At 40.5% G+C, this 25,228-nt stretch overlaps 4 protein-coding genes across 5 annotated transcripts; 3 read left to right on the top strand and 1 right to left on the bottom strand.

The window, feature by feature from the left end:
- The first annotated feature begins 268 nt into the window (after positions 1-268).
- On the top strand, positions 269-10,114 carry LOC115622246 (serine-aspartate repeat-containing protein I). Its single transcript, XM_030516144.1, has 2 exons — positions 269-559; positions 806-10,114. Exons 1-2 carry the CDS (start codon positions 269-271, stop codon positions 10,112-10,114), a joined length of 9,600 nt encoding a protein of 3,199 aa, XP_030372004.1.
- A 253-nt stretch (positions 10,115-10,367) lies between these two features.
- Positions 10,368-11,321, top strand: LOC115623060 (protamine-like protein 99C). The gene is made up of 3 exons (XM_030517239.1): positions 10,368-10,621; positions 10,679-11,080; positions 11,140-11,321. Exons 1-3 carry the CDS (start codon positions 10,451-10,453, stop codon positions 11,179-11,181), a joined length of 615 nt encoding a protein of 204 aa, XP_030373099.1. The 5' UTR covers positions 10,368-10,450; the 3' UTR covers positions 11,182-11,321.
- A 1,255-nt stretch (positions 11,322-12,576) lies between these two features.
- Positions 12,577-16,843, top strand: LOC115622381. Of its 2 annotated transcripts, XM_030516304.1 has the most exons (9): positions 12,577-13,304; positions 13,391-13,458; positions 13,831-14,365; positions 14,417-14,573; positions 14,821-15,023; positions 15,084-15,156; positions 15,214-15,685; positions 16,249-16,487; positions 16,565-16,843. In XM_030516304.1, exons 1-9 carry the CDS (start codon positions 13,176-13,178, stop codon positions 16,657-16,659), a joined length of 1,971 nt encoding a protein of 656 aa, XP_030372164.1. In that variant the 5' UTR covers positions 12,577-13,175; the 3' UTR covers positions 16,660-16,843. The 2 variants fall into 2 exon arrangements, with proteins under 2 accessions (XP_030372164.1, XP_030372163.1); XM_030516303.1 differs by having other exon boundaries at positions 15,084-15,685.
- A 3,289-nt stretch (positions 16,844-20,132) lies between these two features.
- On the bottom strand, positions 20,133-23,428 carry LOC115622996 (alpha-protein kinase 1). Its single transcript, XM_030517155.1, has 3 exons — positions 22,849-23,428; positions 22,264-22,415; positions 20,133-21,546 (listed from the first exon to the last, which is right to left on the bottom strand). Exons 1-3 carry the CDS (start codon positions 23,426-23,428, stop codon positions 20,575-20,577), a joined length of 1,704 nt encoding a protein of 567 aa, XP_030373015.1. The 3' UTR covers positions 20,133-20,574.
- Positions 23,429-25,228: the final 1,800 nt, after the last annotated feature.

Below are 25,228 nucleotides of genomic sequence, written 5' to 3'. Positions count from 1 at the left end.
ATTTTGCACACGTTCGCGGATCGTATCTATTTATGATCTTGACTTTGACGTATCGTTTTTTCAGCTTGGTACTTTCTTTTGTTTTTTTGAAGAAAACAAATACCAAGTCCTATGATATAAAAAGTCAAATTTGCGAGCTTCACAAAGCATCTACGCAAATATTCAAAATACAATAGTCGGACGAGACTTGCGTATGAGGTAAGGTATAAAAGCGTCAATCTTTCCATTCGATAAAACAGAACATAGCGGTCTAAGTTGGTGGCACATTATGCGTTTAATTTATTTTGCCTTTTTTGGCACTCTGGCAATCGTTGCCGCTCAAACGGAAGTGAGCTTGCAGGACATAAAAACGCAGCCTAATCCTGCTGGTGCGTGTTGTGAAAGTGTGAGACAAACTCTGATTGAAATTCGAAAAGATATTCGACTTTGGTTACTGGATAGACTATTTGGAAAGTTAATACTGATGAATGATGAGGGTAAATTATTAGGAAATCTTAACGCTGTAAACTGTGCAAATTCAAAAAAAGAGATAACAAATGAAATCGTTCCATCTGAAAGAGTAATTTACTCATCTAATGGTGCGGAGGATAATGCTATCCAATCTTACGACTTCAGTCGTCAAAATATTGACGGTGAAAATGGAAACAATTTAATTGTGAAAAACAAAAAACGTAACAAATTAAAACCGATACGAAACAAACGAAATAAAACTAGATCGAAGAAAACTTATCGCAATGTAAAAAAACAATCGCATACCTCATCTAAAATCTCACACAACGGATCTAAAATTAATGTGCATAATCAGTCAGCGTCATTGAAATCAAGCTCGGTAGCTAAAATTAACTCGGATAGCCGATCCAGTTCGGTTGTCGAATTAAATGCGGATGCTCAACCTACGTCGAATGAAATCAATGTGGATGAGAATCCAACGTCCAGTGAAGAGGCTAGCTTCTCATCAAACTCTGGAAACGATGAGTCCAGTTCGGTTGTCCAAATAAATTCCGATGCTGAACCTACGTCGAATGAAATCAATGTGGATGAGAATCCTACGTCCAGTGAAGAATCCAGCTACTCATCAAACTCTGGAAACGATGAGTCCAGTTCGGTTGTCCAAATAAATTCCGATGCTGAACCTGCATCGAATGAAGAGGCCAGCTACTCATCAAATTCTGGAAACGATGAGTCTAGTTCGGTTGTCGAATTAAATGCGGATGCTCAACCTACGGCGAATAAAATCAATTTGGACGAGAATCCTACGTCCAGTGAAGAATCCAGCTACTCATCAAACTCTGGAAACGATGAGTCCAGTTCGGTTGTCCAAATAAATTCGGATGCTGAACCTACATCGAATGAAATCAATGTGGATGAGAATCCTACGTCCAGTGAAGAGGCTAGCTTCTCATCAAACTCTGGAAACGATGAGTCCAGTTCGGTTGTCCAAATAAATTCCGATGCTGAACCTACATCGAATGCAATCAATGTGGATGAGAATCCTACGTCCAGTGAAGAGGCTAGCTTCTCATCAAACTCTGGAAACGATGAGTCCAGTTCGGTTGACGAAATAAATACGGATGCTGAACCTACGTCGAACGAAGAGGCCAGCTACTCATCAAACTCTGGAAACGATGAGTCTAGTTCGGTTGTCGAATTAAATGCGGATGCTCAACCTACGTCGAATGAAATCAATGTGGATGAGAATCCTACGTCCAGTGAAGAATCCAGCTACTCATCAAACTCTGGAAACGATGAGTCCAGTTCGGTTGTCCAAATAAATTCCGATGCTGAACCTACATCGAATGCAATCAATGTGGATGAGAATCCTACGTCCAGTGAAGAGGCTAGCTTCTCATCAAACTCTGGAAACGATGAGTCTAGTTCGGTTGTCGAATTAAATGCGGATGCTCAACCTACGGCGAATGAAATCAATGTGGATGAGAATCCTACGTCCAGTGAAGAATCCAGCTACTCATCAAACTCTGGAAACGATGAGTCCAGTTCGGTTGTCGAATTAAATGCGGATGCTGAACCTACGTCGAATGAAGAGGCTAGCTTCTCATCAAATTCTGGAAACGATGAGTCGAGTTCGGTTGTCGAATTAAATGCGGATGCTCAACCTACGTCGAATGAAATCAATGTGGATGAGAATCCTACGTCCAGTGAAGAGGCCAGCTACTCATCAAACTCTGGAAACGATGAGTCCAGTTCGGTTGACGAAATAAATTCGGATGCTGAACCTGCATCGAATGAAATCAATGTGGATGAGAATCCTACGTCCAGTGAAGAGGCTAGCTTCTCATTAAACTCTGGAAACGATGAGTCCAGTTCGGTTGACGAAATAAATTCGGATGCTGAACCTACGTCGAACGAAGAGGCCAGCTACTCATCAAACTCTGGAAACGATGAGTCTAGTTCGGTTGTCAAATTAAATGCGGATGCTCAACCTACGGCGAATGAAATCAATGTGGATGAGGATCCTACGTCCAGTGAAGAATCCAGCTACTCATCAAACTCTGGAAACGATGAGTCCAGTTCGGTTGTCGAATTAAATGCGGATGCTGAATCTACGTCGAATGAAGAGGCTAGCTTCTCATCAAACACTGGAAACGATGAGTCGAGTTCGGTTGTCGAATTAAATGCGGATGCTCAACCTTCGTCCAATGAAATCAATGTAGATGAGAATCCTACGTCCAGTGAAGAGGCCAGCTACTCATCAAACTCTGGAAACGATGAGTCCAGTTCGGTTGACGACATAAATTCGGATGCTGAGCTTACATCGAATGAAATCAATGAGGATGAGAATCCTACGTCCAGTGAAGAGTCCAGCTACTCATCAAACTCTGGAAACGATGAGTCCAGTTCGGTTGCCGAAATAAATTCGGATGCTGAACCTACGTCCAATGAAATCAATGTGGATGAGAATCCTACGTCCAGTGAAGAGTCCAGCTACTCATCAAACTCTGGAAACGATGAGTCCAGTTCGGTTGTCGAATTAAATGCGGATGCTGAACCTACGTCGAATGAAGAGGCTAGCTTCTCATCAAACTCTGGAAACGATGAGTCGAGTTCGGTTGTCGAATTAAATTCGGATGCTCAACCTTCGTCCAATGAAATCAATGTGGATGAGAATCCTACGTCCAGTGAAGAGTCCAGCTACTCATCAAACTCTGGAAACGATGAGTCCAGTTCGGTTGCCGAAATAAATTCGGATGCTGAACCTACGTCGAGTGCAGAGAGCAGCTACTCATCAAACTCTGGAAACGATGAGTCCAGTTCGGTTGCCGAAATAAATTCGGATGCTGAACCTACGTCCAATGAAATCAATGTGGATGAGAATCCTACGTCCAGTGAAGAGTCCAGCTACTCATCAAACTCTGGAAACGATGAGTCCAGTTCGGTTGCCGAAATAAATTCGGATGCTGAACCTACGTCCAATGAAATCAATGTGGATGAGAATCCTACGTCCAGTGAAGAGTCCAGCTACTCATCAAACTCTGGAAACGATGAGTCCAGTTCGGTTGCCGAAATAAATTCGGATGCTGAACCTACGTCCAATGAAATCAATGTGGACGAGAATCCTACGTCCAGTGAAGAGTCCAGCTACTCATCAAACTCTGGAAACGATGAGTCCAGTTCGGTTGTCGTATTAAATGCGGATGCTGAACCTACGTCGAATGAAGAGGCTAGCTTCTCATCAAACTCTGGAAACGATGAGTCGAGTTCGGTTGTCGAATTAAATTCGGATGCTCAACCTTCGTCCAATGAAATCAATGTGGATGAGAATCCTACGTCCAGTGAAGAGTCCAGCTACTCATCAAACTCTGGAAACGATGAGTCCAGTTCGGTTGCCGAAATAAATTCGGATGCTGAACCTACGTCCAATGAAATCAATGTGGATGAGAATCCTACGTCCAGTGAAGAGTCCAGCTACTCATCAAACTCTGGAAACGATGAGTCCAGTTCGGTTGCCGAAATAAATTCGGATGCTGAACCTACGTCCAATGAAATCAATGTGGATGAGAATCCTACGTCCAGTGAAGAGTCCAGCTACTCATCAAACTCTGGAAACGATGAGTCCAGTTCGGTTGTCGAATTAAATGCGGATGCTGAACCTACGTCGAATGAAGAGGCTAGCTTCTCATCAAATTCTGGAAACGATGAGTCGAGTTCGGTTGTCGAATTAAATTCGGATGCTCAACCTTCGTCCAATGAAATCAATGTGGATGAGAATCCTACGTCCAGTGAAGAGTCCAGCTACTCATCAAACTCTGGAAACGATGAGTCCAGTTCGGTTGCCGAAATAAATTCGGATGCTGAACCTACGTCCAATGAAATCAATGTGGATGAGAATCCTACGTCTAGTGAAGAGTCCAGCTACTCATCAAACTCTGGAAACGATGAGTCCAGTTCGGTTGCCGAAATAAATTCGGATGCTGAACCAACGTCCAATGAAATCAATGTGGATTCTCATCCTACGTCCAGTGAAGAGTCCAGCTACTCATCAAACTCTGGAAACGATGAGTCCAGTTCGGTTGCCGAAATAAATTCGGATGCTGAACCAACGTCCAATGAAATCAATGTGGATGAGAATCCTACGTCCAGTGAAGAGTCCAGCTACTCATCAATCTCTGGAAACGATGAGTCCAGTTCGGCTGCCGAAATAAATTCGGATGCTCAACCAACGTCCAATGAAATCAATGTGGATGAGAATCCTACGGCCAGTGAAGAGTCCAGCTACTCATCAAACTCTGGAAACGATGAGTCCAGTTCGGTTGCCGAAATAAATTCGGATGCTGAACGTACGTCCAATGAAATCAATGTGGATGAGAATCCTACGTCCAGTGAAGAGGCCAGCTACACATTAAACTCTGTTAATCAGTTAAGCTCGGGTAACGAAATCAGTGTGGATGAGAATCCTTCGTCCAATGAAGAGGCCAGCTACTCATCAAACTCTGGAAACGATGAGTCTAGTTCGGTTGTCCAAATAAATTCGGATGCTCAACCTACGTCGAATGCAGAGAGCATCTACTCATCAAACTCTGTTAATCAGTTAAGCTCGGGTAACGAAATCAGTGTGGATGAGAATCCTTCGTCCAATGAAGAGGCCAGCTACTCATCAAACTCTGGAAACGATGAGTCCAGCTCGGTTGCCGAAATAAATTCGGATGCTGAACCAACGTCCAATGTGGATGAGAATCCTACGTCCAGTGAAGAGTCCAGCTACTCATCAAACTCTGGAAACGATGAGTCCAGTTCGGTTGCCGAAATAAATTCGGATGCTGAACCTACGTCCAATGTAATCAATGTGGATGAGAATCCTACGTCCAGTGAAGAGGCCAGCTACACATTAAACTCTGTTAATCAGTTAAGCTCGGGTAACGAAATCAGTGTGGATGAGAATCCTTCGTCCAATGAAGAGGCCAGCTACTCATCAAACTCTGGAAACGATCAGTCAAGTTCGGTTGTCGAAATAAATTCGGTTCCTCAACCTACGTCAAATGCAGATAGCAGCTACTCATCAAACTCTGGAAACGATGAGTCCAGTTCGGTTGTCCAAATAAATTCGGATGCTCAACCTACGTCGAATGAAGAGGCCAACTACTCTTCAAACTCTGGAAATGGTCAGTCAAGTTCGGTTGTCGAAATAAGTTCGGATGCTCAACCGACTTCGAGTGAAGAGTCCAGCTACTCATCAAACTCTGTTAATCAGTTAAGCTCGGGTAACGAAATCAGTGTGGATGAGAATCCTTCGTCCAATGAAGAGGCCAGCTACTCATCAAACTCTGGAAACGATGAGTCCAGTTCGGTTGTCCAAATAAATTCGGATACTCAACCTACGTCGAATGAAGAGGCCAGCTACTCATCAAACTCTGGAAACGATGAGTCCAGTTCGGTTGTCCAAATAAATTCGGATGTTCAACCTACGTCGAATGAAGAGGCCAACTACTCTTCAAACTCTGGAAATGGTCAGTCAAGTTCGGTTGTCGAAATAAGTTCGGATGCTCAACCGACTTCGAGTGAAGAGTCCAGCTACTCATCAAACTCTGTTAATCAGTTAAGCTCGGGTAACGAAATCAGTGTGGATGAGAATCCTTCGTCCAATGAAGAGGCCAGCTACTCATCAAACTCTGGAAACGATCAGTCAAGTTCGGTTGTCGAAATAAATTCGGTTGCTCAACCTACGTCAAATGCAGATAGCAGCTACTCATCAAACTCTGGAAACGATGAGTCCAGTTCCGTTGTCCAAATAAATTCGGATGCTCAACCTACGTCGAATGAAGAGGCCAACTACTCTTCAAACTCTGGAAATGGTCAGTCAAGTTCGGTTGTCGAAATAAGTTCGGATGCTCAACCGACTTCGAGTGAAGAGTCCAGCTACTCATCAAACTCTGTTAATCAGTTAAGCTCGGGTAACGAAATCAGTGTGGATGAGAATCCTTCGTCCAATGAAGAGGCCAGCTACTCATCAAACTCTGGAAACGATGAGTCCAGTTCGGTTGTCCAAATAAATTCGGATACTCAACCTACGTCGAATGAAGAGGCCAGCTACTCATCAAACTCTGGAAACGATGAGTCCAGTTCGGTTGTCCAAATAAATTCGGATGTTCAACCTACGTCGAATGAAGAGGCCAACTACTCTTCAAACTCTGGAAATGGTCAGTCAAGTTCGGTTGTCGAAATAAGTTCGGATGCTCAACCGACTTCGAGTGAAGAGTCCAGCTACTCATCAAACTCTGTTAATCAGTTAAGCTCGGGTAACGAAATCAGTGTGGATGAGAATCCTTCGTCCAATGAAGAGGCCAGCTACTCATCAAACTCTGGAAACGATGAGTCCAGTTCGGTTGTCCAAATAAATTCGGATACTCAACCTACGTCGAATGAAGAGGCCAGCTACTCATCAAACTCTGGAAACGATGAGTCCAGTTCGGTTGTCCAAATAAATTCGGATGTTCAACCTACGTCGAATGAAGAGGCCAACTACTCTTCAAACTCTGGAAATGGTCCGTCAAGTTCGGTTGTCGAAATAAGTTCGGATGCTCAACCGACTTCGAGTGAAGAGTCCAGCTACTCATCAAACTCTGTTAATCAGTTAAGCTCGGGTAACGAAATCAGTGTGGATGAGAATCCTTCGTCCAATGAAGAGGCCAGCTACTCATCAAACTCTGGAAACAATGAGTCCAGTTCGGTTGTCCAAATAAATTCGGATGCTCAACCTACGTCGAATGAAGAGGCCAACTACTCTTCAAACTCTGGAAATGGTCAGTCAAGTTCGGTTGTCGAAATAAGTTCGGATGCTCAACCGACTTCGAGTGAAGAGTCCAGCTACTCATCAAACTCTGTTAATCAGTTAAGCTCGGGTAACGAAATCAGTGTGGATGAGAATCCTTCGTCCAATGAAGAGGCCAGCTACTCATCAAACTCTGGAAACGATCAGTCAAGTTCGGTTGTCGAAATAAATTCGGTTGCTCAACCTACGTCAAATGCAGATAGCAGCTACTCATCAAACTCTGGAAACGATGAGTCCAGTTCCGTTGTCCAAATAAATTCGGATGCTCAACCTACGTCGAATGAAGAGGCCAACTACTCTTCAAACTCTGGAAATGGTCAGTCAAGTTCGGTTGTCGAAATAAGTTCGGATGCTCAACCGACTTCGAGTGAAGAGTCCAGCTACTCATCAAACTCTGTTAATCAGTTAAGCTCGGGTAACGAAATCAGTGTGGATGAGAATCCTTCGTCCAATGAAGAGGCCAGATACTCATCAAACTCTGGAAACGATGAGTCCAGTTCGGTTGTCCAAATAAATTCGGATACTCAACCTACGTCGAATGAAGAGGCCAGCTACTCATCAAACTCTGGAAACGATGAGTCCAGTTCGGTTGTCCAAATAAATTCGGATGTTCAACCTACGTCGAATGAAGAGGCCAACTACTCTTCAAACTCTGGAAATGGTCCGTCAAGTTCGGTTGTCGAAATAAGTTCGGATGCTCAACCGACTTCGAGTGAAGAGTCCAGCTACTCATCAAACTCTGTTAATCAGTTAAGCTCGGGTAACGAAATCAGTGTGGATGAGAATCCTTCGTCCAATGAAGAGGCCAGCTACTCATCAAACTCTGGAAACAATGAGTCCAGTTCGGTTGTCCAAATAAATTCGGATGCTCAACCTACGTCGAATGAAGAGGCCAACTACTCTTCAAACTCTGGAAATGGTCCGTCAAGTTCGGTTGTCGAAATAAGTTCGGATGCTCAACCGACTTCGAGTGAAGAGTCCAGCTACTCATCAAACTCTGTTAATCAGTTAAGCTCGGGTAACGAAATCAGTGTGGATGAGAATCCTTCGTCCAATGAAGAGGCCAGCTACTCATCAAACTCTGGAAACGATGAGTCCAGTTCGGTTGTCCAAATAAATTCGGATGCTCAACCTACTTCGAATGCAGAGAGCATCTACTCATCAAACTCTGTTAATCAGTTAAGCTCGGGTAACGAAATCAGTGTGGATGAGAATCCTTCGTCCAATGAAGAGGCCAGCTACTCATCAAACTCTGGAAACGATCAGTCAAGTTCGGTTGTCGAAATAAATTCGGTTCCTCAACCTACGTCAAATGCAGATAGCAGCTACTCATCAAACTCTGGAAACGATGAGTCCAGTTCGGTTGTCCAAATAAATTCGGATGTTCAACCTACGTCGAATGAAGAGGCCAACTACTCTTCAAACTCTGGAAATGGTCCGTCAAGTTCGGTTGTCGAAATAAGTTCGGATGCTCAACCGACTTCGAGTGAAGAGTCCAGCTACTCATCAAACTCTGTTAATCAGTTAAGCTCGGGTAACGAAATCAGTGTGGATGAGAATCCTTCGTCCAATGAAGAGGCCAGCTACTCATCAAACTCTGGAAACGATGAGTCCAGTTCGGTTGTCCAAATAAATTCGGATACTCAACCTACGTCGAATGAAGAGGCCAGCTACTCATCAAACTCTGGAAACGATGAGTCCAGTTCGGTTGTCCAAATAAATTCGGATGCTCAACCTACGTCGAATGAAGAGGCCAACTACTCTTCAAACTCTGGAAATGGTCAGTCAAGTTCGGTTGTCGAAATAAGTTCGGATGCTCAACCGACTTCGAGTGAAGAGTCCAGCTACTCATCAAACTCTGTCAATCAGTTAAGCTCGGGTAACGAAATAAATTCGGATGCTCAACCTACGTCCAATGAAGAGTCCAGCTACTCGTCAAACCCTGGCGATGATCACTCAAGTTCAGTTGTCGAAATAAATTCATATGCTCAACCTAAAGAATCCAGCTACTCGTCGGTCGACCATCAGTTGCGCTCGCAATTGTCAAACTCTGATAATCTGTCCAGGTCTGTAGTCGTAACTAGCTCAAACCATCAATCGAGCCGTGGCGATCAATCCGGTTCAGCAGTTCAGAAAATAATTTCGGAGAGCGGTCCCAAAACGAATACTAAGTCCAATCAACTGAGCTCAGTGGAAAAAATCACAACTGCTATTAAGAATGGCATTGTGGTGCCAAACTATAGCTCAGATATAAATGCTAAGGAGGGAAATATTAGGCGGCTGTCATCTTCAAGACAAAAGCATCAATCTTGGTCGAGAAATTCTAAAACAGTTAAAGCGGATCAAACTAAGCCTAATTTTGTCAGCTCTTCAAATATACAAGTTTCTTCTAGGAGAAATAAAAACCAATCTAGTACTTCAGCTGGCAATGATAGCAACAGTGGAATCAGCTCCAAGACAAGCTCATCTTATGTAAAATACCCGGAACGTAGTAATTATGCCAACGTAAGATCGCACAGACTCCGTAATTTGTCAAAGCAGGCAAGTTCGTTGTCTAAAGGCAGTGATTCAAGCTCGACATCGAATGAAGACCGCTACAACGTAAATAATATGGGTAATTTCGGCACCAACATTAATAATAATGAAGTCGTTTCTGGAGCAAAAGTGCTATCTCAAAGCAGCTTAGCTCACTATCCATGGTGGGTATCGCGTGGAAGTTGGGGAAGACCTGATTGGCGGTATGGTTGGAGGCCGTATAGTAGCGGATACCCCATCCAATGGACGCAGAGCGCTTCAGCAAATCCTATTTCCTGGAGCAACCATTACTAAGCGAAACACAGTGACGTTGCCCATCAAAGATATACTATTAAAAATAATATACGTATACAAGTATGGGAGTGTCATTTTTATACGATAAACAAATACATGCGCATATTTTTAAAACCGGCTTTTATAAATTATTATGGAACGACAGTAAATATAGTATACTATATTACTTTTTTTTCTGATGATCAAACGAGTAGGTATCTGTAGGTAGCTGACGTAAAAGTATGCCATGAGACATGTGCACAGACTTAATTATCAAAAAAAAAAAAGCAATATTTAGCCACCACAGCACAAAACAAGTAGCCAAAATTTAGTGTTTATTTATTATTGTAAGAAACCATGGGAAACAGAACAAGTAAAGAACCAGAACCGGCTACTGAGCAAGTTGCCTACTTGAATTTTATGAAAAGATATAAGAAGCGACACCCCCATCTAGATCCGGCAGAGGCTAACCAAAGTGCTGCCAAAGCTTGGGGTAAACTGACTCCAGATCAGAAATCCCAATTTACAGTAAGTGCAAACCTAATATAGACATTCAGTAATTTAATTCGGGATATTTGACAATAGGAAAAAAAATGTCGGTGGGTAAAAAAAAAAGCTCGGCGACCGAAGCCAGTGTCTTCGCCGATTAGGGCAAAAAAAGCGAAGAAAAATAAAGAAAAAAAGCTTTGCCGTACTAAAATACAAAAAAGACCAACTACCCGATCTAATAGGGCGGCTTGCAATGTCAAAAGGCCCAATCCATATTGCAAGCCTAAACGACCAACAATTAAGGAAAGCAGATCATTAACTGGCCACCGGAAAGGCAAAAACTTGCAGGCTTCTCCTGCAATGAGCACTGGGTTTCTAAATTTTCTGCGCGAGTTTCGTAAGAGAAGTAATGAGCCGAACCCTAAAAAGTCTTTACAAAGGGGCGCCCGAGCTTGGTGCAAATTATCTAAGGATCAACGGTTAAAATATCAGAAGGCGGTAAGTTGCAAGTAATAATAACAAAATATCAACATTTAATATGTGTTTCTTATGTTTAGAGTGACACGTCCAAAAAACGACGGAAAAAACCTGATTTATAAATACTGTTTCTCAATAATTAATCGCATTTCCTGAGTTATTGTTTCGGAATTCCAATTAAATATGGTTTGAGGAATCAATCATGTACAATTAATTCAGAAATATATGTACTATATGCAAAGATCACTGCATGCCATGAAAATTTTTCACACACTGGAGTTTTCGAACACATGCGAATATTTTATTCAAGGCCACAGAATACAAAACCTTAAATCGTTTGCTTTTAGTCTTTACTCAGTAGGTATTTATTTACATAAGTACGTACATAAGTATGTATATATGTACATGTATATTTGTAAAGCTTTTATGCGAATGTTTCACCTCGTCACTTTTGTCATGATTTTTTTAACTGTTGGTTCAGTTGTACGAATTTAGCACCTGCTTCAATATTTATAAATATACTATTTAAATGTGCATTTAGTTAGATATGTAGAGAAATATTAATAATTAGTAGATATCAATAGATAAGTTAGCTTTCGGACATACATAAATACATGTATGTTTGTATTTACAATAAAGAAGGAATTTGTCTATTTGCAATGAAATTTTTATGATAGCTATAGCCTATAGCCTATATGCGGTACGATCTGGTTTTTCGTATAGATCCTATGCCACCTTTGTATTGATCACCCCAGTATATATTATCGCAAATGTAATTAAAAACATGTGAATAAGGGCATTCTGTAAGTTTTTTGCTTATTTCTGTTCGTATTTTAGTCTGTCATTGGGATGAATGGACTCATTTCACACATAAGCATGCTCGTAAAGCAACAAGTTCAACATAACCATACAAAAGTACTGTGAAGGTTTAATAAAAGTTCTTGAAAGATGAACCACAGACATCTCTTCAAATTCAGTGTCATACATTTTTGTGTTCAGGTTTGTCTATATGTACGTGATGTGGATGCATTGTTTAAAAAATATAAAAAAAAACAGCTGTTTAAATATTTCTGTTCCCACTATTTTATATTTATCTTCGTAGCTATAAGTATGTCTACGTTAATATTATATAATCATTTGTATCTTGCTCTCGAAATAAAATCTATGTACAAAATGTCCATGCTTACTTATTTTTACAGAAATAATAATATTTACGGCAGCTTAAATACCAACAAGCAAAGTACTGTCTCCAATTTTGTTTTACTACGGAGGCAGTTAAGAATTAGTTTGGTTAAATAGAAAGTATTCACAATTCATCAATACTAAATTTCAACGGGCCGTACAGGCCGGACAGTGGCGCCCCCTGTCGGTTGACAACAGACCCATCTGGTGGACTTCATGTAAATGCCTAAAAAATGCCAAAAACGCAAGAAGAAGCATAACAATTCCATCTGATACATTTTACTGGAGTGTAAATAAAAAATCGACCGAAACTGAAGGAGTAATATAACTATTTTAACAAACGACATGCACCAAATCGGAGCATTTTTATAAATAAATAATATTAATAACATATAGGCAAATGTTTCGCGGATATTTAGTGAAGAGTCTAAAAATTGTGAACAACGTAGCAAACAGCACACACATACACACACATGAGCATTGTAAGAGCATAGACAAAGCAAATTTGTATTTGCTGGAAATTTTCTCCTATTAAAGTACATGTTTAGTAAATGTTGAAAGCAGATCTTCACTTCGAGGCTGTTCAAATTCATTAAAACGAATCCCTTAAGATTCTACATACATACGTTTGTCTACCGAATTACAGAAACATATGTATATGCATTTATACATTAACTTTTGAAAGGAGCAACACTAGGGTACGGACAAAGAAAACAGAATCAAAGTGAAATACGCAAAAAAATACAGAGGTGAACAGAAAGCAACTGATGACTCCCGAGGTGTGCGCAAACTAAGCAAGCCCTGCGTTTTGTTATAGAATTGTCGCGCATCTCATAACAAATTTCAAACGAAACATCTATTATACATATTCTATTATTGTAAAAGTGAAATTACGAGGTAATTTTACAACAATAATTGCAACAGCAGCAGCAATATGACTATAAAGCCAGTGAGCAGTGTCGTCGATGCGGACAAAAAGGAAGCGCATGTCGGTGGGCAGGTGGTTGTCGAGCAGTCGGTTGTGAATCCACATCGTAATGTCGTCATCGATGGGCACGGACAGGTTGGTGTTTGGTAACATCACATTAGGGCGCAGCGTGACTAACTAATGGCTATTGTGTTATTTTTGTTTTCTTGGCCTGCACACAGAGCCCACAGCGACGTGGAGAAGTTTACGACGAGCTGGCGCGGTCACATCGGTGCAGCCCACACAAGAGGTAGGTTCCTTGCCGCAAGATTATCTACATAGAAATTCTGATTATTAACAAAATCTGATCATTTGTTGCAAGAGGTTTGTCCGAATTAGTAGTTTTGTTCATATCTTGAAAAACGAAACTGGCTTCCGAAGCAAAAGGCATATGCATGTGAGAAGAAACCTCTCTTGTCTGTGCGCTTACGTCATTTTTTTAAAGCACCCTCTAATCAGAAATTTTTAAGTAAAAATCATCTGATATTTGTGAGTAGATACCACAAAAAAAAAATCAGTTGCTTCAATGAACGCGGAGAAGTTATATGGCCTTTATCCAGCATAGTTGATTTGTTTTTAATAGATTTTTAGTTGAACTTTGATGTGTTGTCTCGTTTTATAGTTCGCGTACGAAGCGTCGCGAACATCACGACAGTCATGCTCACCATCACAAGCGGGATCGCTTGGAACGCGAGAAACTGAACCTCGCAGCTGGGGTTGTGTCCAGTGTTGCCGGCGTGACTAGTAAATGTAGCAGTCCCCACGCTGTGCCGGCACCCACAGTAGCAACCAGCAGTAGTCCATCATCGGTGGGACGGAAGTCGCCGGAACATAAGGGTCTCGGTTGTGCCAATGCGGCCAAAGTTCAGGCGCAAGCCACTCCAGTGCCAGTAGGAGCCAATTTGCTGAAAGCTGTTGAGGATACCTTTTCCGGGTATAACAGTGGTGATGAACATTTGCAGCCAAAGGATCGCGCCACATCGGCCGAGGAATGGCAGCGACGTGATGAGGAATTTGCTAAATGTATGGAGCAACGAGGCTATGAACTAAGACCAGTCGAAGAGGACGGCGCCTGTCTATTTCGATCCATATCGTTACAAATTTATGGAGATGAGGACATGCACGATGTCATACGCCAACATACTATGGACTATATAGTAGGTACCTAGAATTTGGACATGCCAGTTTATTCACCATTATATTCGCAGCATGAAAATCGGGAGTACTTTGGCCAATTTGTCACCGAGGATATCAATAGCTATATCAAACGTAAGCGTGCTCGGGATGCACACGGTAACCACATCGAGATTCAAGCTATATCAGAGATCTACAGTCGCACGGTCGAGGTCTACTGTTATCAGTCGAGTGAGTATAGATATTGCGTAATATAGATGTGTTCATATAAATTGTATCTTATTTGGGTTATACACAAAGATAACATGGGAGAGGCTTAAGAAAAAGACATCCTTACTTTAATTCCTATTTTACATTATTTTATCCCAATTTTTTCTTAAATTCCAAAGAGCACTTCATTTATAACCGAAAATGAATATTTATAACTAGCAATCCATTATTATAAAATTATAAAATATTTTATATAATTTGCTTGCAGCTCCAATAAATATATTTAACTCGGAACAGTCGCAGGCCGGCTATCCCCCGCTGCGCCTCTCTTATCAACGTGGCTCACATTACAATGCTATATTGGATCCCTATAATGCTACCGTGGGCGTGGGATTGGGCTTGGCTGGTTACAAACCCGAATTTCAGACCAAGGAGGCTGTGCGTATGAGCGAGCAGCTTGAAATCGAGCAGGTTAGTCACATTCGACAGACACATGATGGAACTAATACAACAATCTTACACTTAACACAGACCATGTTCGAGGATAAATTGAAAACGACAGACTGGGAAGCTACCAATGAGGCCATCGAGGAGCAGATTGCACGTGAGTCCTATTTGCAGTGGTGCCGTGACAATATGCAACGTACGCGTAACACAACAGCCGCTGGCTCGGCTACATCCTCTACAGTGACATCGGCAGAGGCATTGACAGACTCAGATGCCTCACCCTCCAAATATAGTGGCAACAAAACCGGCAGCAATATTGTCGCTTCCGTGGCCAACGACAGTGGTGTCGTCGTAGGTGGTAGCAGCACTAACTTAAGTGCTAGCAACAACGCAGCTGCAGGGAGCCTTCCTTCATCACGCAACTTTACATTATCCCCCAAGACGTTGAGCCAATTTTCGCACAAGCTGCCGCCGGACGTCAGTGAACTGAGTGGCTACGACAGCGATGCGACCGATATGAGCAGCACCAGTTCCGTCGGACACTGTGGCGGCAATGCGTCTCCTACCACAGCGACTGCACAGCGCGCCAAAACGAGTAAGTCACAGCGCCGCAACGGTGGTATTCGAAGCAATAAGAAGCGGCGCCACGATCGCGAAGCTACCCCTAATGGAAATGCAGTTAAAAGGTGACTACTGATGTTCATACTATATTATCGACAGTACAATTTCTAATAGATGAGAGAGTATAGGCACATATTTTGTGGACTTGTGGGCTTTTTTACAACAGAATAGATAGTTTAATAATTTAATTTTAGACTAGACTGTTTTATGGCAACCCAAACCAAACGGATTAGCAGGAGCTTCTTACCACCATTATAAATTGAAAAATGAAATTGAATTTTCTCGTTTTGCTAGTGAAATGCATTTTTGAAATATTGGCAGTTGGATTTTGTCACCGTTGTTCTATAGTATAAATTCGAGATCTTTTTATTTTGATGATCGAGTCGCCATTTAAAGTTTTATATTGGGTTACTCTTTAACACATGTTTTATTTTTCTATGCGTAGCTCTGATTTACTCAAGGAAAAACTATTATATTATATATAAAATATTGAAATATGTAGAAATTAAAATCAGATAAACATTAGTTTCTTTCGCTGCGGATAGTAGAACCTTCAGATCACTGAGACTACCCTAACAGCATGTTTATTGAGATGGTTTAAGAAGTTTTGCCTGACTTATCTTTACAGTGTGGATTTAATGGAAACGCCTTTGCGTAAGAGTCCCAAGCGGGAGTCGGCACCTGCTACCATTGGGCAGCAGCAACAGGAACAACGAAGTCGCTCACGCACACCAGACGCCGAGCAACAGCCGTGCACCTCGAAACAGTCGCATACGCCCGATAAGCGGAACTCAGGGACTACGCCATCCAAACAGAGCCGCTCGAGTTTCTATCAAGAGCTGCTTGAAGCTTCGTATGCTAACGATGGTAAAATTATATAAATATCGATTAGAAAAATAAACTGTAAAGACTAATGTAATAATGATTCACATTTATATTTGCAGGGTTCAACGAGAATGAGATGCTGCAGCGCGCCATCCAAATGTCGACACAAGACTACATGGAAGATCAGAAACGCAAATACTTCTTCGGACCGTAGACTAAACAGAGCACCGGCTTCTTGTTGTTTGTACAGTGATTCGATTTTATTTTCGCAACGAAGACAAAACAGAGATAACCTTAACCAAAATAAAACAAAACATAAACAGAGCAAGAAACAGAGAAACGGAAACATAAATGTAGGAAAAAACTTGTGCTAAATTGATGAGTGCGCGTTCCTTAAGGCAACCAAACCCCCCCCCCCCCCCCCAAAAAAAAAAAAAAAACCCAATGAATTTATAATGGGGCTAGTTGTCAGGCAACTGTTAGCACATACATATATTCATTCGACTTCACCGTAAATATGTATGAGTGTGTTTCAATTCCATATTTACATGAATAAATTACAAATTGTTCGATAACTTTTGAACATTTTCAATTCTTAATTCGCTTACGAGCTAAATTCGTTATAAAATAATTGCAATGTAGAATTTTATTCTCTTCTACCTTGCTGCATATGTATGTATAATTAACGTATGTTTTATATAAATTACATAGATTACTTTAAGATCTAATTTGTACGCACTATATAAATGCATAACACACCATCCATGTTCACATGATACACATAAACATACATAAATAACTAACAATAATGAAAAATATTTAATAGAAATCAATAAATGGTGCATAATAATCATAACGTACGAATATATATTAAATAAAATAACTGGAAACCTGTAAATATATATGATTTTTAAGAATTAAATTGTTAGGAAACTATATTTCTTTATAGCTCAGAAGTTGTAGAAAATATTTTGATTATAAAATAATAATTCGTAGTTTATTTTGAATAAACATAGGGACTAGGACTTGGAATGTTGGTGTCGTATATCCACTCAGCCATTATTTAAATGCAAACGGGTTATCTTTAGATCCGGCACTAACCAGCAACGCAATTGACAGTAAACATGTAATGGCGCTTGGAGCTCCGAAGCGGAGGTCTAAGGGTTTTTTGATTCCTGGCTTCGATCCTTTCTATACCAGCCGCTCTGTAGCAACCAGAGTTCGTACAAATGTTATATATTATACGAAATTGCTGAATGTGCAACTGTGCAATACATTGACAATCTGTCACAAACAGATATCGCTCGTGTGATTCATTCTATAGCTGCTGTATACATCCTTTCAGCTTTATCCAGCTGTTTAACACCTGCACGCAGAGCAGACAAAAGAGCATACAATGGTTCGCTATACAAGGTGCATCCCAAAGTGCTCGTAAACAGGACTTTTTGAAAACAAGTGGAAAAGCTAAATTTGGGTGACCAGACTTAAAAATACTCTATACTCAGGTGAAGAATAATTTTAAAAAATGTAAAAAAAGGGTAAACAATAAACAAATGTGTAATGAAGAACTTGGTGTCTCCAGCTCTTAAGGCCTCCGATAGCTAATCCAAACATCGCATTCCTATTATTGGAGTGGTTGATGGTAAAAATGCGATTTAAGGTCAAAAAATCAACAATCAATTTGCCCGACAGAAGCCAGCAGAACAGATCTTCCGCAGACCCAATCGTTCGATTAAAATCGATATCGATATTTGTAGAGCTTTCATCTCAGTTCGATTTAGCGCTCAATTGGGAAAGATGCACGTGTTTAAACAGATTTTGGCTGATTTTTCTGATAAGTTCGAGTACTTATTCGACTGCATCTTCGGTAATTACGAATTTTGGCTACTAGGATATTCATAAATAATAAACTTGTCTTTTCATTTCAAGCATTTCAATTAATATTAGCCGAGCTTAAAACGGAACATTGAATATTTGATCTTTGTACGACCTGCATTTTTGTACTAATTGCACAATAACCGTATTACTTTGTATGCGATAACTAAGATTTTATTGTGTGCCCTATTTTAGCTCCTAATTGCATAGATATTCGCGAATTCTCGTCGCCCATGCTGTAGCCGCCGGTTTTTTTTCTTTATTTTGCTTCTCCCATGGCTACATAAAATAGGATACAGGGTATTTCATTGTCAGGCTTGTCCAAAATGCACCCTTCTGTTATTCTTTCTTCAGGTAAGGACTCTGGCTATGTATGTCCCTATTTCTTAGCTCAAACATAGATAAGATAATCTTTCTTAATAAAAATGTGTAGTATGGGTATATATTTTATTTTTACTTTTAATGGCTATAAGAGGTTTGTGTTGGGTCGTATTAGCGTACGTTTTTCTAAAACTTCATTTCGTGCCTTGTCGTGTCGGGCCGAAAATAGTCGGCTCATGCTCATCTCTAGCTCACATACAAAGGTCGAACATACCATACAAAAAGTACACTATAAACCACAAATGATTCCTCAGAATTTGCTGTTCTCGGCCGTACATTAATTGAGTCGGTTTCAGTATTCTTCTTTTCAATTTGGCGACAGGGAATAAAACTCTATTTGTTGTACAGCTAGTTATAGAAAGGGCAAGCTTGTTGAGTACCCCGATGATTTTCATCCGGTCCTTCTTATGAAGCCGCTACTGTTACTTTAAGAATTCCATCCAATCAGTAAGTATAAGCTGATGCGTCTGAAAACTAATGGAAAACATCAAATTGTGGAAAATGGTTTTATAAATGTTCAGGGATTCAATGTGTTTTTTGACATAAGTCTTAAAGTCGCCATTGCGAAAATTTCTCAGTTGTAAAATCGATTTTATTAAAACTGTTCAATAATGATGGAATGTTTGTTGAACTCCTTCCACTTCATGAGTTGCTTCTACAGGTGAGTTAAACGTCAAATTTGTATATTGCTGAAGGTTGTAAAATCTAACCATTTTAATTTTTCAGATGCTCCATTTATGCTGCTACTTTGTCCGTTCGCCGATGTCACATTTCAGCCATATCGATTCCATGATTGCGGGAAATACCTATCAGAAACTGAAAATGCTGCAGGAGAAGATGGATTCCTTTGAGATAAAAATGATATTACCAGATTGTTCCCCAAGACTTAATTTCTTTTGCTCTGTAATTGAATTATAAGAGTTGACGACGAAGAACAATTTTGCTGAAAATAATAGTTATTACTCTTGATAATATTTTACAAGCTCTATTAGCCATAGTCTTAGCTTAAATTGTGTTTCCTTTATTTAAAATGGCTGACTCATCATCTAGGCTCTTTTAATTATAGTATTTATGGGAGAGCTGACGAACAGCTAATTCGAAAATTATACTTCTGCTATTTGATTACTCACCCTGTCTCTCATATTGCTTCGTTTTAAAAGTCAAGGTTTCTTTGCATATTTACAAATCGTCTTTTGTTATTATACATATGTTTGTATGCGTAGTAAAAAGTTATACATAAATTCATTCCTACAGCTTAATTGCGTTTCGGTTTTGTGTGTCTGTATTCAATACTCGTACATAGTTTGCTGCGATGTTCGTAAAATTACATATACTATATAGTACATATTACATACATAGAATCATTTTGTACAAAAATACATTTCACTAAAATACGCAAATCGCATATAAAATTATGATTTCTCTGCAAAATTCTCTTAATGTACTTTTTACATGGACGCCCATTAAAGGGTCAGATGACACAAACATTTTCTAAAATATAATGGAAGCGATTTGCATTTTGGCAGAACATTGTACTATACTGCCGGTTCGATTGAGAACGAAGTTAGTTTCAAAAATAAATCTTGAGTTTTTTTGTTTTTAGTTTTCATATCATTGTCTGCCTCAAATGGGCGCCCCATAATGTGTTGCGTAACAATAATTGTACAATGCTGAGGATGTTCGCTATTTGTTATTGTTGGAACTATGGTAGTATCGTGAATGATATTTGTCGTGGATATCCGATTTGTGTGAGTCAATTAAATTGCGTGGACCGAGATTATTTGATTTGATTGATCGAAAGCTGGAAGCAAATTGCACTGCTGTCGATTGATTTTTGAATTTTGCTTTAACTGACTTTACAAAAATCATTTGGCTAATTAAGCATTTGCTGCTGTTGCCCTGCCACCTGCTGCTGAGTCTGTTGCTGGCTGACGACAACATGATGCTGCTGTTGATGTTGCTGTTGCAGCTGTTGTTGTTGTTGTTGCTGTTGCTGCTGCTGTTGTTGCTGCTGCTGTTGTTGTTGTTGTTGCTGTTGTTGTTGCTGCTGTTGCTGTAACTGTTGCTGCTGCTGATTGGCGTGCTGCACCGCCGTTATGGTGGCGGCTGTAACCACCGGCTGCAACATGCTTGTGCCGTTCTCGCGTCGTATGTGACTGTTCAGCTCGGCCTTGACGCGACGGGCAATATGAGAGCGGGTGTGCTTCCGCAGGTGATCCTTGCGATAAAATCCTTTGCCGCACTCCTGACACTGATGCCGTTTCTCGCCCGAGTGTATGACAAAGTGCAGACTAAGCTGCTCCTTCCGCTTAAAGGCCTTCAGGCAGACCGTACAGATGTAGGGCCGCTCAGGATTGTGAGACTGCTTGTGGCGGGTTAGATGATCCTTGCGCTTCAGGGATGCCTGACAGATGTCGCACACATAACGCCGTTCCAGATTGTGACCCACCAGATGTACTTCGAGCAGCTCTGGCTCCGGATAGGCCACATGGCACTCGGGGCACATGTAAAGCGGACTGCCATCTAAAGCTGTTCCCAGGCGTATCTCTCCCGGCCGCAGCTTTGGCTTGCGATCCTTGGGTCGCTTCTTGCGCTTCTTCTTCTTGGTGCTGGTGGCTGCAGCTGTGCTACTACTGGCCGTCACCGTCGCGGTAACAGCTGCACCCCCAGACAACTGTTGCTGCTGCTGCTGCTGCTGGACTTGTTGCACCTGCAGTGTTGCCTGTTGCTGCTGCGTTTGCTGTTGCATTTGCTGTTGCTGCTGCTGCTCCTGCTGAGGTATTGTAATGGTTGTGGTGCCGATCGTGTTTATGCCAATGGCTGGTCCCGTTTGTACCTGCAGCACCTAAACACATTGCACAAATAAATAGAGTAGTTAATATTACTGGTAGAACAAACCAACTAACATATGAGCAATTAAAAACTCTCCTTTAACATGCTAGAAATTTAAATATTTAACTCTTGTTGAATTGAATTGTTTCCTGCAATCTCATATAAACGTAAACGTGGCAAAGTATTTAAAATCAATGACGAAAAACTGATACTTGTCATTAAAATATACCTTCTTGATTTGTTCCCTTAAATCAAGCGATAAGTTTCTAATTCTCAATTGAGGGTTGTGTAGATTTGCAATTGAGATTATTTATTAATATTCTTTATGATAGGATGCTAATGTAGTAAATAAATCCTATATATTCCCCTACCTGGTCGGAGACGTTAGTTAGATATTATTGTAATTTGATAAGATTTCTCCTTCTTAGGCCTTTCTGGCTTTCTCCTATGTCGACAGTCAATGTTTGTTACATACATAAATAAATAAAATAAATGTATATGCAGACATTTTCATAATTGTCTTACAATATATGTTTCTTCGCAATGAAGAATAGCAAGTTTGGGTTAAGACCCAGCTATGTGTTAATCTATTGATTGCTAATTTAATCATAATGGACATCCAATACGAGTAACTAAACTTCTGAAGTTTTCTTTGTTACAAAATGAAAATATTCAATTCAGAGATATAGAAATCTGTGCCTTAGTGGTAGTTTAACTTTGAGAGACTTACAACATTCTGCTGGTTCTCCTTTTTGATTGTTTCCGCCGAGTACTTAAGGAAGTGATGCAATGACAGAGGGAGCGTGTTCGCTGGAAGATGTGAGAGGTAGTCGGCGACTGTGGTGCCCGGCGTAAGCGTTTGCCACGAGGTATTTTGTAGCACTGTAAAGAGTAAAATAGTTAATAATATTCTATTAAGCAATTCAATAATAAAAATTAATTTGATTTGAGCGAGAATTTTTAGAGTATGTTCATCAGGTTGGTGTATTAAATGTCTTGGAAAGTATAAGGATGAAAACCACAAAACCCTGAGGCAATCATGAGACCAAAAGAGTTAATTTATGTTTTTATTTTAATTTTTGAATATTTTGGAATATTTTAAACTGATTGAATAAAATTATAAAACACTACAATATCTTCCGTTGCTGTGACGAGGGAAATAAATAAACCATTTCTTGTTCAGTTATGATTTCATTTTCAAGACCAATTAACATTCTAATTATAGCTTTTTATTTTAAGAAGATAGAATGGTTTCTACGGGTCTAATATTTTTCGAGAATGTTAAATTAAAGGTAAATATAAAGATTAGACTCACCTTGTTGTTGCAGTATAGCATTGCACAGATCTTGTGTCAGCTCCTGAGGGGCCACTTGTTGCTGTTGCAATTGTTGCTGCTGCTGCTGCTGTTGTTGCTGCTGCTGTCCTGATCCACTGGCCTGTAGCGCATCTGCTGTACTTGTTGTGGTATTCTGTGCGTAGGTTAAGGATGCACTCGGCAGCGTCGCATATTGTTGCTGCTGCGACGCATTGCCGCTGGCCACTGTCAACAGATGGCCGTTGTATTTGTCGGCTTGGCTTGCGTCATCCTGACCGCTGCGAAACTTGTTACCGCTGCTGCTGCTCTGGGTGGCTGGCATGGTGGCGATGGCTGACATGACTGGCTGATTGAAGTGCCCGATGCCCACGCTGGTCGTTGCCTGCTGTTGGTAACGATTGCTGCTGCCGCCGGCATCTTGCTGTTGCTGCTGCTGCTGCTGTTGGTTATTGGTTGCCGTAACCGTCACATCAGCAACCGCAGCCGTCACGGTGGACACCAGGGGCGCCGTTGTCGTCGTAAACTGCGGCAGGCCGGGAATGCTGCCGGGGAAGGTGTTGCCAAATGGTGTGAAGTTCATTATGGGTTTCGTCTATTACTTCTTGACTGGCCAAAGGGACTTCGCTGTGCGCCTGGATCTGGGGAACTGAAGGTTCATTTGAATTAAAATTAAAGTGAAGGAATAACATATTTTTCTAGAACATGCTCAACAAATCAAATGCGGGTGTTAGCTTTCACCCAAAAGTTTTAATTCAATGAGGAGAAATTAGGCAACAATTTTCAGTTTCATCGCAGCCATCCAAAACCTAAAGATTTAAGTTTTCTTCATATGTACTCCAATTTTGAGGTATGCATACTGTATATAAATTAATGAGAAAAGAAATGAAATCTTCCCAGCAATAGTAAGACAGTTTTCGAGATAACAGTGTAATAATATTGTTACTTTCCAACAATTTGTAGTGAATATTTAAATTTAAACTTACATGATTTTAAAAATATTATTCTAATTAACAAAAGTTTTCTTTGCATTTCACCACGATAACGGCCTATCTCTCTTTTTTTTATAGATTTTTTTTTTAAAGACAATATTTAAATCGTATTTGTGTTAATTTTGTTTTGATTATTTGTTTCACATTATTTTGTAAAACCGAATGGACAAAACCAAAATCAAACCCAAAGAAAAACCTGTCATACTATATCCTAAAAAGGTATAGACCAAGTAAATTAACCACTAAGGGAGGAAGAAGACAGAAATTTAAGTTTATAAGCGTTGGAGGACGAAAGGACGAAAATGTCTACGAATTTGATTGTGCGGCTATTGCCACGGTATTTAATATCAGATTTGTTTTCTCGACCCTAGTCAGAAATGCATTCATTTAAAAAATGCAATGCCTATTATGGGAAAAATTGAAAAATATATAAATAATTGGTTAATATTTAGTTTAATGGGAAACATGTTTTATCAAGTACTTAGAGGTTGACCATTTGTTAAAGTTCCAAAATACATATAGCATATGTAGATTATTCTTCAACAATCTTTTTTTTTTTTTTTTTTTGATTATACTTTTAAAACCAGTGATCATATTTGTAGATTTTTGCTCTATTTGTTATATCTTTGTTTTGTGTTATTCTTATCGCAAAGGAAAAGCGCTTATCATTTAAACTTAGTGCAATACGCCTATTGCATGAAAAGTGAAAACAATATACTGCTGTTGCAGTTGCTGTTGTTGCTGTTGTTATTGGCACACAAATGCACAATCGCACACATACAGACAAACACACAGAGACAGAGCAACACACACAACACTGCTCGCTATTAGAATATAACGTATACGTGCCGTCGTCCACCCTGTGAGTAGAAAAAAGAGCGGCAAACCTGCGCTCTGTGCAAGAATCAGCCGAACCGTGGCCAGTTGCTCGGTACTTTTGGAAAACTTACTACGTCGGCACGCGGCGATTAGGTTAGGGTTGTCGCATGTATGTAAGTGTGTGTGTGTGTCTGTATGTATGTTTGTTTTTGGAATACAAGTATGCACATCAGACGGCTAGTGTTGCTAAAATGTCAGAGAAGGGAAAAACTCAAATGAAAATGCGAAAAATTGAATTGTGAAATGCGAAGGACAGCTTATAGCGATGTTGCAGCTGATTAGTCGGTGAGCCAAGCCAGCTTTTGCCATATCGATTTTCACTAAGTACGTAGCATGTGTACGTACGTACATACAATATGTACGTATGTAAATAAGTTTCTTGATTAATTGGGCTTGTGAGAGGCAACATTGGCGGCGCACACACAAACACACGCACCTCGTTTACTGGCAGCCGGCGCAGCGACACCAATAGCGCCAATGGCAACCATAACGGCATTTTCGTTTAGCGGTAA

Source organism: Scaptodrosophila lebanonensis, unplaced genomic scaffold, assembly GCF_003285725.1.
Source record: "Scaptodrosophila lebanonensis strain 11010-0011.00,11010-0021.00 unplaced genomic scaffold, SlebRS2 tig00000043-arrow-pilon, whole genome shotgun sequence".
Taxonomy (NCBI): domain Eukaryota; kingdom Metazoa; phylum Arthropoda; class Insecta; order Diptera; family Drosophilidae; genus Scaptodrosophila; species Scaptodrosophila lebanonensis.
Note: the sequence above shows the minus strand (reverse complement) of the source record. Positions and strands in the feature narration are given on the sequence as shown.

Excerpts from the sequence above, each read along its gene's own strand:
- LOC115622381 (XM_030516303.1), top strand. The coding sequence starts at position 13,176 with ATGACTATAAAGCCAGTGAGCAGTGTCGTCGATGCGGACAAAAAGGAA. Across the intron at positions 14,366-14,416 it reads AACATACTATGGACTATATA|CATGAAAATCGGGAGTACTT; the intron begins GTAGGTACCTAG and ends TTATATTCGCAG. Across the intron at positions 16,488-16,564 it reads AGCTTCGTATGCTAACGATG|GGTTCAACGAGAATGAGATG; the intron begins GTAAAATTATAT and ends TTATATTTGCAG.
- LOC115623060 (XM_030517239.1), top strand. The coding sequence starts at position 10,451 with ATGGGAAACAGAACAAGTAAAGAACCAGAACCGGCTACTGAGCAAGTT. Across the intron at positions 10,622-10,678 it reads ATCAGAAATCCCAATTTACA|GAAAAAAAATGTCGGTGGGT; the intron begins GTAAGTGCAAAC and ends ATTTGACAATAG. Across the intron at positions 11,081-11,139 it reads GGTTAAAATATCAGAAGGCG|AGTGACACGTCCAAAAAACG; the intron begins GTAAGTTGCAAG and ends TCTTATGTTTAG.
- LOC115622996 (XM_030517155.1), bottom strand. The coding sequence starts at position 23,428 with ATGAACTTCACACCATTTGGCAACACCTTCCCCGGCAGCATTCCCGGC. Across the intron at positions 22,416-22,848 it reads TGCTATACTGCAACAACAAG|TGCTACAAAATACCTCGTGG; the intron begins GTGAGTCTAATC and ends TACTCTTTACAG. Across the intron at positions 21,547-22,263 it reads AGGAGAACCAGCAGAATGTT|GTGCTGCAGGTACAAACGGG; the intron begins GTAAGTCTCTCA and ends CAATGTGTTTAG.
- LOC115622246 (XM_030516144.1), top strand. The coding sequence starts at position 269 with ATGCGTTTAATTTATTTTGCCTTTTTTGGCACTCTGGCAATCGTTGCC. Across the intron at positions 560-805 it reads AAATCGTTCCATCTGAAAGA|TCAGCGTCATTGAAATCAAG; the intron begins GTAATTTACTCA and ends GTGCATAATCAG.